We start from the raw sequence: 10885 nt of genomic DNA, 5'->3' as shown, positions 1-10885 counted from the left end.
AAAAAAAAAAGAAATCTGACCTTTGTCTCCTCTGTCCTCACTGCATCCAACAAATGGTGCAACAGCTCCTGACTGTCCTGTTGCTGGAACCCTTTAAACCGAGGAGCCCTAGGATTTTAAAACAGAGAAGCAAAAAAAAGGAACAGTCATTTTACAGATCACCGGACACGTCAAGCTTACTTAAGACCACCTTGAAATAAATTAATGGTCAGTTTACTGCTTTTCAATTAAACAGACAAGATGCTGTTCGTGTTCCAGTGCAAACTAGTCCACTGGGTAGGCACTTACCTTTACCAGGCATGTCACACACGTACTTTACACAGCCGCTTTACACACGCTAACAACAATCTCACTGAGATGTGCTGCGTTCTCAAGTTGTCAGTGAGCGACCTGTTGTAGGATAATCTTTTTTGTACACTGTAAGGATGTGTCATTCTGATTCGTTTAATAAAAAGGTGAATGGCCAATAGCTAGGCAGGATTTTCAGGCACATAGGAAGCTGGGAAGAAAAAGGAGGGCATCACCAGACAGGTGGAGAGGACGCAGCCTGAGTGGTACAGAGTAAGAGTAATAAAGCCACAAGACAAAAAGTAGATTGATTTTTAAAAAGGGGGTTATTTTAAGAGCTAGTTAATAAAAAGTCTCAGTAATCAGCTGAGCTTTTATAATTAATAGTAAGTCTCCATGTCATTATTGAGGACCTGTTAGTCCCAACAAAAAGGTACAACTAAAGGGATCAGAAGAGATATTAAAATAATATGTAATGTCATACAGTCAGCAAGAAAAACAGCAACCCAAGCCTCTGTGATTTATCATTTTATCTCAAAGATTAAAAAGATTAAGATACATTCTGTATCTAAATATAAATATTATTTGCTTTTTATATTAGGAGAAATACAGTCACACAGTTATAGAATGTATCTTATACATCTCACACTGATAACTATGTGAATATGTTCCTTCTAAGGAGTTAATAATTAGATCTCCTGTGTGACTAAATGAGGAAGTTAAGTGCTATGCACAGAGATACCAATAGCAAATATTTAGTTCATTTTGGTAACTTTTTTTTTGGTTTTTTGGAGACAGGGTTTCTCTGTAGCTTTGGAGCCTGTCCTGGAACTAGCTCTTGTTGACCAGGCTGGCCTCGAACTCAGAGATCCATCTGCCTCTGCCTCCAGAGTGCTGGGATTAAAGGCGTGCACCCCCACCACCTGGCTCATTTTGGTAACTTAAAGTCTGCAAAAGAACAGTTCTGGGATCACAATACCTGATTTCAATCAGTTCTACAGAGCCATAGTAACAAAGCCATACGGCAGGCAATGGCACAAAAACAGTCATGTGCAGCAACAGAAAAGAACAGACAACACAGATACAAACACACACTTCAACAAGGGTGTCAAAGGCCTATGCTGGAGAGAAGACAGCCACTTCAACAATAACGGTGCTGAGAAAACTTTGTATCCACATGGCAAAGAATAAAACCAGATGTCATCCTTCACTCTCTAAAAACCAACACAAAATGCATAAAAGACCTTAACGTAACACCTGAAATTATATAAAATTTATATAAAAACAAATTTATAATAATTCACTATGATGTGTGTGTGTATCCACATGGCAAAGAATAAAACCAGATGTCATCCTTCACTCTCTAAAAACCAACACAAAATGCATAAAAGACCTTAATGTAACACCTGAAATTATATAAAATTTATATAAAAACAAATTTATAATAATTCACTATGATGTGTGTGTGTAATCTCATTTAATATAAACAACACTGCTAAAGACTTTGTAAAAATGAACTATATTTTTCTACTTGAGAAGACTGAAGAGGAAGAAGTTAAATGTCACTAAATACCAATCCGGCTTTTATGACCCAGAATCTAGTACTTTAAATAGTATTCCTCAGAGTCTCATAATTAGCATCCACCCTACAGTGCACTGATGTGCCTGCCACAAAGCTAAGGGAGCTGGCAGTGAAGTTACCACAGAAGAGGAAACACCGGTTCAGCTAGTCTTTTGCTCAGTAGCTGCAAATAGCATCGTTATGTTAGAGAAGGCTTGTGGGAGTAGGTCAGAGACACTCAGGCTAGAAACAGATCCCAGACTTGCTTGAGCCTCTACAGCTGGCTTCACAAGAGGGAGAGATTACATAACAGACCTGTGCTGTCAATATCGAGCAACATTAGTGAAATCAGCTAGGACAGAACCAGGAATCCTTCCAGAGTCTCCCTTAGCCCTGAGAACGGACAGACACATAGGGTGGAGATCATTTCTGAACAAAGAAGCTGCCTATCTCCATCTCCATAATGTATAAACTGTTTGTTGCCTTCTAAATAATCACTGAAAAGAATAAACCTAGGGGTTTCTTTTCATTCTACTAAGAACTGGAAAATGCAATACATTAATTTATAAAATTTTTGAAGGATCCTATCTGAGGTACCAATATCAAGTACCTTTAAACTTACTTTTAAAAAGGTTAACATATGAAGACATTCAGCCTATTAAATAAGAGGAACATTCATTGGAAAGGTGCCTAAGGATGAGGGACAGTTCCTTAAACTTTAAAGAAAGTCCCTGGACAATGTTTCCAAGGCCACAAAAGGACTAAGATAGCCTGAGTACCTAAAGCTGAGCCTTTACACCACACACTCAAGTCATGGTCATAAAGTAAATGTTGCACTAGGAAACTTACCTCCAAAGCCAGCTAGAGGGTTATGTGGGAGGAACTTAAGATTTAAAATTAATAAGCAGGGAGTGGAGATGTAAGAGGAAGAAACTATAGGAGTAACAGATGACGCAAGGAGGTAAGAAAGAAGTGAAAACAAAATGAGGGAACATTAAAAAGGAAAAAAACTATACCAAGTAAGCCTATGAACTGAGAAATTCAAGCATAGGAAGAAGTCTAGAGAAAAGATAGCAAGGGTATGAATTAGTTTCACTTCAAATGCATTTTATAGAACTGCCTAAAATGTTGCCCTAAATATTCCAAGAATGTCCAATAGATGCTCAGCATTAAGAGCACTTGCTGCTGTAAACCCCGAGTTTGTTTCTCAGCCCCCACATCCCAAGACCCACAAGCATCTCAACTGGAGGTCTGAGGGATCCGATGCTCTCTCTCTCTCCTGGCCTCCACGGGCATCAGGCACACATGGGGCACACATGCATATATGCAGGCAAACACTCATATACATAATAAAAATCATTTAAAAAAATTAATAAACCTATTGGCAGGCTATGCTTGCAAGGTATATAAAACGTAAGTCAACTTTGTGTTTGTACTTGAACCCTTTCTTCAAGAGGGCTCATAATATATGAAAATGTTCCAAAATCTGAACAAACCCAAGTGTAAAACATTTCTACCCCTAAGCATCTCAGGTGAAAGGTGTAACCCTGTAGTGAATCCTGAAGAAAAAGACGACAAGAACCTGAGATTTTGTCTAGGAGTACTCAACTATTTCAACATATTTTTGACTTCTTAATAAAAGAAGGAAACATGAAAACAAATGAAGCTATTTTGGACAGAATTATAACAAATTTGTAAAGCCTGCGATGCCCTAAAACTCTAACTTTACGCAGCAGTCAGATCTCTAAGCTTCTCACAGTCTTTTCTGGCCTTCACGGAGCAAAGAAACGGTGTGTGCCGAATTACTGAAGCATAGCAAACCCTCTACATTTGGGGCTCGTTTAAGTTTAAACAAAATCGTGAAGTCTGTAAATACTATAAAATGCAAGTCTCTACTTAAGGAATTTGCTTCCTTCACACGTCAGTAACTGGACCGAACTAGTTTATTAGGTCCAGGAGAAGAGGACCAGTTTTAATGTTACATACACTAACCTGACATATAATCATCCCATCATTTCAGAAAAAGAAATGAGTGACTATTTTAGCAGTATTGGGTAATAGCCTCAGGTCATGAGGAATTGTGTCAGGTTGTCTTTGGCAATAGCCCTGAGCTATAAAGAATTGTTTAGCAAGCCAGGATTGATGGCCCACACCTTTAATCCCAGTACTAGGGACACGGAGGCCAGTGGATTCTCTGTGAGTTAGAGGTCAGTCTGGTCTACAGAAGGAGTTCCAGGACAGTCAGGGCTACATAGTAAGACCCTGTCAAAAATACACAAACAATGCTTAGTCCTAGCCTGTTTAGTTCCACCTGAAGAGACAATATGCACTGGTAGCATAAGCAACTCACCCTGCCAAACCACACACAAACACGCACACACACACAGACACATGCGAGCACACATGCGTATGCACACACACTCACACACACGTGCACGTATGTGCACAGGACACATATCCCCAAGCCTCTCTGAATGCACCCAACCTTCATCCCAATTATTAACTCCCTTTTAAATACAGGAACTCCTTGAAGCAGCTCCCCTTCCCACCCAAGCAGCCATTCTCCACTGCAGTGGACACGAAGAAGACAAATGAGTTCTCTCTTTTCTCAGTAGCAAGGCCGACAAAGTCCGCCCTGTCACACCCTGATTCTATGACAACAAGACCTCATCCCCAGAGCCATCTTGTCCACACAGACGCTCTTTTCCCAATAACTGGAGCCTCCCTGAGGGCTGACACCCTAGCTGTCTGCACTCCCTGAGTCACCCTTCTTTCCTTCCCCCGCAGTTCATTACCACTCATCCTCTGACGGATTATTCCTAAAAAGACTAACCTAGTCCTGTGAGTCTGACCAAAAGACAAATGCTAATCCCAACTCTGCCCTCCGCAGTCTCCATCTCACCAAATGAGAGTTCAGTTACCTTCCCTAGACTAGCAGTTAGGTTTCACCATGGGCTCCTGGTCGGGGGACACAGATATTTACTAGCATTTGCAGATACCTTTCCAGGATGGGCTGAGGCCTTCGCAACCACAAGAAAGAGGGCACACAGTTCACAACACTACTCTCTGAGATCAATCCTTTGCTTGCTCTCCTCCACACAGACAGGCAATGGCCTTGACTTTCTCTCTTGACTACCCAACCTGTCTCCAAATCCCCTGGAAATTCCACCTGTCTTACTGGCCCCAGTCCTTGGGGAAGCAGAGAGAATGAATAGGCCATAAATGTTTCCCCGCTTCACCTTTCCATAATCAAAAAGACTCCCCTACAATTTCACTCCACATCTCAAGGTCTCACAAGCTCAAGTTAGCCAGGCTGAAGTTTCCCAGCTCTAGCGATCAGAGAGGCAGACTGTATAGGACCAGAAACAAATTGTACCCACTTGGCTCCCAAGCTGTCTCACCAAGTCCCTCCAACAAAGGCTACTATACTAGCTTTTACTGCCCAGAGGTAACTGACTAGCCCTTATCCAACCTGGAAGCAACCTTAATGTACCCTTCTACCACTGAGATCACAGTCCTCTTCTAGTAGGAAGCAGCTGCCCCAAAGCTATGACTCTTCCCCTTTTTCTTTTTACTCTTCCAGAATTGGGATATGTTGGGTCATGAGGAACTACATCAGGCTGTATCGGGTTCCAAGCCAAAAAAAATTGCTTAGCCCCAGACTGACCATTCAGTTCAGATCCACCTCCAGAAACAGTATGTCCAAGTAGTAAGCAACTCACCTTGCCAAACTGTGACAGGGCAAGACACCACAAAGGCTCCTCCATCTTGTAGTCTTGCTGAGGCCAAGTCAGGTTTAACTAGAATTTGATCTCCTTGATGGAGAATCCCAACTCTATTCTAGGAACCCATGGTCAAGATGCCCTGGCTAATTTAGCTTAGTTTCTTGTGCAGAACCCCCTCTAGCTAACCACTTAGCTTCTGTTAAACTGCTGCTTCTCTGACAAAGCCCTCCCTGCAGCTGCCAAGCGAGCCAGAACATGGTTTGTGCCTTTAAAATCCCCTTGGTCTAAATGTGTGGTGCCATACTGAGGTCCTGAATACATGAGTGTAGTCCCAGCCAGCAAGAATAAAGACTTAACTGGCTATAAACTGTATCTGAGTGTTCATTTCTGGCGGGTTCCCATAACAAAACCTCAAAAATGCTGTAAGTTCCTGGTAGATACATACATGCATGTATGCACAGATGTTTTAAGTTTTAATTACTGTGCCTAAGAGGGCTATAAAACAAAAATACTTCTAACCTGTAAGCCCCTTAAGGACATATACTTCCTGAAATGCTGGGGGCTGTTTATGCAAGATAACAAGACACATGTTTTCACTCCCCTAAACAAGTTTGTTTGACCAAACTGCACTGGATGTGCTTGATCGTATGTAGGCAGAAAGTGTACAGGCAGGATGTACGTCAGAATGTATGCTTGCCCCTGCGTGGTTGTGGGTGACAGGGAAGAAGTATGTTAGGATTTATGCTTGCTCCTGATTATGGGAAATATGGTATCTTATGGGTTTGCCTTTATAAGCCTCTGCAAAATGTGACTTGTAGCCATTTTCTAGGAGCCAGAGTCTATTATCCTGGCCAGTATTTAATTAAAATTGCTTAAAATTTGGCTCAAAAAATCGTGGTAGTGAGCCGGGCGGTGGTGGCGCACGCCTTTAATCCCAGCACTCGGGAGGCAGAGGCAGGCGGATCTCTGTGAGTTCGAGACCAACCTGGTCTACAGAGCTAGTTCCAGGGCAGGCACCAAAGCCACAGAGAAACCCTGTCTCAAAATACCAAAAAAAAAAAAAAATTGTGGTAGTGGTCTTATTCTCGATTGATGGCATTAGCAGTATGTGCCTCAGCCTTTCCAAATGAGCTTAACTTTCATCCTGTGGAAAGGCTGAGGTCAGGCCCATCACTGTCTCAATAAAGCAGTCGTCTGCTTCTCTGCCTTATTTTTCTTACAAACATCAACTTAGGTAAGTCCTTTATGGCATCTTTTCACTTCCAGGCATATGAAGATTTTACTTTTAAGCAAATGCTAGTACCTGGAGAAATCACATAAGATCTATTTGCCTCCAAGTCCATCTTTAAAATAAAGAAGCTAAGGGTCTGAGAATGTAGCTTGGAGGTGAACTTTGCCTGGCACATGGGAGGCACCAACACAAGAAACTAATATTTGTGATGCTACTGTTTCTAGATTTTACAGTTGAGCAGTAGCCCCATGATAGCATATTCTGTGTGCTGTGAATATGTGTTGCTTTGGCCTATGGCAGGGCAGACTATAGCTAGGCAGGAAATCCAAGCGGAGATGTAGGTAAAGCAGGAGGACCGAGGAAGAAGCTGACAAGCTGCTGGAACAAGATGTACTAGAGAACAGGTAACACCACAAAGTCACACAGAATACACAGATTATTAGAAATGGCCTGATTTATATGTAGAGTTAGCCAAGCAATTATAATTACTATTAAGCCTCTAAATGATTATTTTATAGCCAGCTGCAGGGAGCAGTAGGCGGGAGAGAATCAGCCAGTGAGTCCTTCGGAACACAGAAAACTTTCAGCTATAGCCCCAAGCTATGAAGAATTGCTTGACCCATTTAGTTCCCCAGCCTGACCACTTAGTTCCACCCCAGAAACAGCTTGTCCAGGTAGCACAAGCAACTCTCCTTGCCAAACCACAAAAAAGGCTGTAACTTCCTAGGAGATACAGATATACATAACATTTTATCATAGACTTGAGTCAGAACACACTTCATTTGATTCTCCGTTTTGTTACCCCCCATACTAGAGGTGCTACCTAAGTTCTGAGTCTCTGTTTCCTAAAACATATCAAATGGGGATGAACACTCACTTCTAAAGAGGATGGTGAACATGTGCATAAAGCACACAGATGTGGCTAACAGATGTTGCTTCTTTGTCTTGTCAGTCTGGGCAGCAACCAAAACAACAGAGCGGGAATAAAACCCTTGTTAAGTGGGAACGCATCAGAACTTTATGACCTCATTGTTCATATTAAGAATACAGACACACTCACTTCTGGCAAAGTTGATTGAAAAGAACTTTAGGAGAAAGGGGTCCTTTTTCCGCCTCCTTCATGCTGTGAAGAAACAGGAACAAGGCTGAAGTCAATGGTCCAGGGCTTGAAAGTTCCACCACCAACGGATCCTTTGAAAACATGATCAATGCTTTGTCAGAAATACATAATTTTAAAACAAAATATTACCAAGAATCTTAAAGCTATACTTTATTCAACTGATAGTAACTAAATTGTCTCAAGTGTATTAACTTTTAGTCCTTCATCTATAAAATATTTAAAAAGAGAAAATAGGACTAAATGCTGTAAGAGACTGAGTCACTCAATCTGACCATATTGCAGTTGGAACAATGGACCCCAAAGAACTAGGAATTTCCCCGTAATCTCATGCTGGGAAACAGGACCTGTGCCAGCCAGATGGGAAAACTGATTTTACACAGTTCTAATTCCTTGCCAGACCACTTAACAGGATGGGACTGAAGCCGTTGAGCATCCTAGGTCTTCTTTTTACACTTTCCTAACCTCAGAACCCCAACGATGAGTTAAGGGTTTGCTGGACTCTTTGGTCCTTCTTCCCAAATGTGGTCACACTGAATAACTCTTTTTTTCCTCCTCTCCATTTTCACTTGGCTCTTTCTCAGTTGGTGTATTCAGAAGGACAACTAGTTGGACCTGATATGGAACACAAGTTGTGATCCCCAGGTTGATAACAATGCCTTGCTTAAAAAAACAAAACAAAAAAAACCAGTATTTTCAATATCTTCTGCCTTTTACTTAATCAGAAGCCTGGTGAAATCATCAATCCTTAGTTGTTTCGACCTGCAAATTTTTCTACAAGCAAAATTATAAATCTGCTTGGTATTTGTACAAATTCACAAATAAGCACAAATTATGTTTACTAGAACTTCACTTTACTGTTGGGTCTCATTTGTTAGGGACAAATGGCTAACTGAGGTGCCTATCAACAACATATCAAACAGGATGCTGGCCAGCTTTCCCAGCACCACTCCTGCGCCTCCTACTGGCTCTCCCAGCACCACTCAGCACCTGTGCCTCCTCCTGGCTCTCCCAGCACCACTCAGTACCTGTGCCTCCTCCTGGCACTTCTCACTCCACCCCTTACCCTAAACCTCTCCCTCCCAGGGGCTGGGTTTCCACTTCCTGTAGCTCTTCACCTCTTGGTTAAGCCACCTTAGTCAGCAGCTCCTCTCCTGCTCTCCCTCCCCACCTCAAGGTCTGGTTTAGTCTGTTGGTCATGATCAGCCTGGACTCTGTCTGCATTCTCCCTTACAAAATTCTTCTCCATACTTTAGGAGAAGTCATGTCCTCCTCCTTTTATTTCATTTTTTAAAATTCTAATACTTTCCCCCTTTTACTAATAAAGGAAGGGATGGGGAATTACATGACAGAATGGTATGTTACTTCTTCTTTTAAAGGAGATACAAAGCTCAGTAAATAGCAACTGTGTTAAGGACTAACCCATTTTAGGTCTTTTCCCCCCACCAAGCTTTGCTCTCTTGTTAATCCCTCTCGGCCTCCTGGGAGGTGTGATCCAGAACACTGGACCACACTTCCTAAACTGCTCTCACAAGCTAGCTGTGAACCACACACTGTCTTCCTGTAACTACTTGCATCACGTGCACATACATAAAAGCAATTACTTTTCTATTTTATTTGTGTGGTGTTAGAGACTGAACATATGCTAAGCAAGCACTCACTCACCTTTGAGCTATATACCCAGCCCTGTCTTAAAAAAAAAAAAATCAGTTCTGAAGTCTTGCTCAGCTCCCAAGCACACCTGTACCTTAGCCTCCGAAGTACCTAGAATCCCGTACAGGAGCAATCACACCCTGTGCCTTTTGTTATTTATTTTTAAGATAAACACAGGGTCTCAGCATGCTGCCTAAACTGCCTTGAACTGCTGGAACTTGCTTCAGCCTAATTGCCTGGTACTACAAACACAAACACTACACTAGCTCTCCATAACTACTTCTGGCTACTAGTGTCAGCCCTTTCTGGCACAAAGCCATCCAAAATATACATACAATTAAATAAAGTAAGCCCACTACTTATTGTCCTGAGTAGAAGTTCTCACTATGACGAGTGTGTCAGTAGGGGTGGTATAGGTGTATACCTATACAACTTTGGACTTTGGTTAACTCTGGCACAGATGCCAACAGCAGACAGGAATTCTACCACTGACTATCTCAGTCCAGTCCACAGAGAGAGAGCTAGAGAGGACTGAGGTAGGCCTGCTACAGTGGCTGCCATTTACTCTCATGTTACCCAACGTGGGTATTACGTATTGGGTTTTCTTTTCTCTTTCTTCCTTCCTTTCTTTCTTCCTTCCTTCCTTCCTTCCTTCCTTCCTTCCTTCCTTCCTTCCTTCCTTCCTTCCTTTCTTTCTTTTTGGTTTGTTTTTTCGAGACAGGGTTTTGCTGTAGCTATTGAGCCTGTCCTGGAACTAGCTCTTTTAGACCAGGCTGGCCTTGAACTCACAGAGATCCGCCTGCCTCTGCCTCCCAAGTGCTAGGATTAAAGGTGTGCACCACTACTACCCAGCTGGGTATTGGGGTTTCTAAATGGCAGAGTAAACTTGATAGATAAATTACAAAATGGCCTTACTTTGTTCTTTTTTGTCCCAGTCTCGGAGACCTAGCACGAGGTTCCTGACTGTGTGAATAACATGGTCTGACTTTGGGTATTTTAGGCCAGCTTCTGAATGCCAGTGATTGTTCTTCTTGTTATTCTCCTCCTTTCTCATTAGCTTAAAATCCCAGCATCAGACTAGCCTTCAACTCCCTTTCCAAGAAGAGCCCGTGACAAGGCTGCGTGGCAGGTGAAGGCACCGCCATCAGGCCCAATGGCCTGAACTCAATCCTCAGAAGCCACACTGGAAAGGAGCGAATCCCACAAGTTACCCTCTGACCCGCACCTGTGTCATGGCACATATACAGACACACCAAATAACTAAGCTATTAATAAAAATACTTTAAACCTGGCCAGGCGGTGGTGGCACA

The 10885-nt window shown here is 42.3% G+C and overlaps 2 protein-coding genes across 2 annotated transcripts in view; both read right to left on the bottom strand.

Moving 5' to 3' along the window:
- LOC101988935 (ubiquitin carboxyl-terminal hydrolase 45) overlaps window positions 1–99 on the bottom strand; it is a 25415-nt gene extending 25316 nt beyond the window's left edge. The window contains exon 1 of the mRNA XM_026786819.1: window positions 21–99. The gene's annotated coding sequence lies outside the window, so the exon portion shown is untranslated. The remainder of the gene's footprint in view (window positions 1–20) is intronic.
- A 7762-nt stretch (window positions 100–7861) lies between these two features.
- The window catches only part of LOC113457748 (ubiquitin carboxyl-terminal hydrolase 45-like), a 29115-nt gene continuing 26091 nt past the window's right edge, over window positions 7862–10885 (bottom strand). The window contains exon 7 of the mRNA XM_026786808.1: window positions 7862–7996. Within this exon, the coding sequence (XP_026642609.1) occupies window positions 7862–7996 (135 nt within the window). The remainder of the gene's footprint in view (window positions 7997–10885) is intronic.

The sequence above is a fragment of the Microtus ochrogaster genome, linkage group LG5 (assembly GCF_000317375.1).
Source record: "Microtus ochrogaster isolate Prairie Vole_2 linkage group LG5, MicOch1.0, whole genome shotgun sequence".
Classification (NCBI taxonomy): Eukaryota; Metazoa; Chordata; class Mammalia; order Rodentia; family Cricetidae; genus Microtus; species Microtus ochrogaster.
The sequence above is the reverse complement of the archived record's forward strand: the minus strand, read 5'-3'. Positions and strand labels throughout refer to the sequence as shown.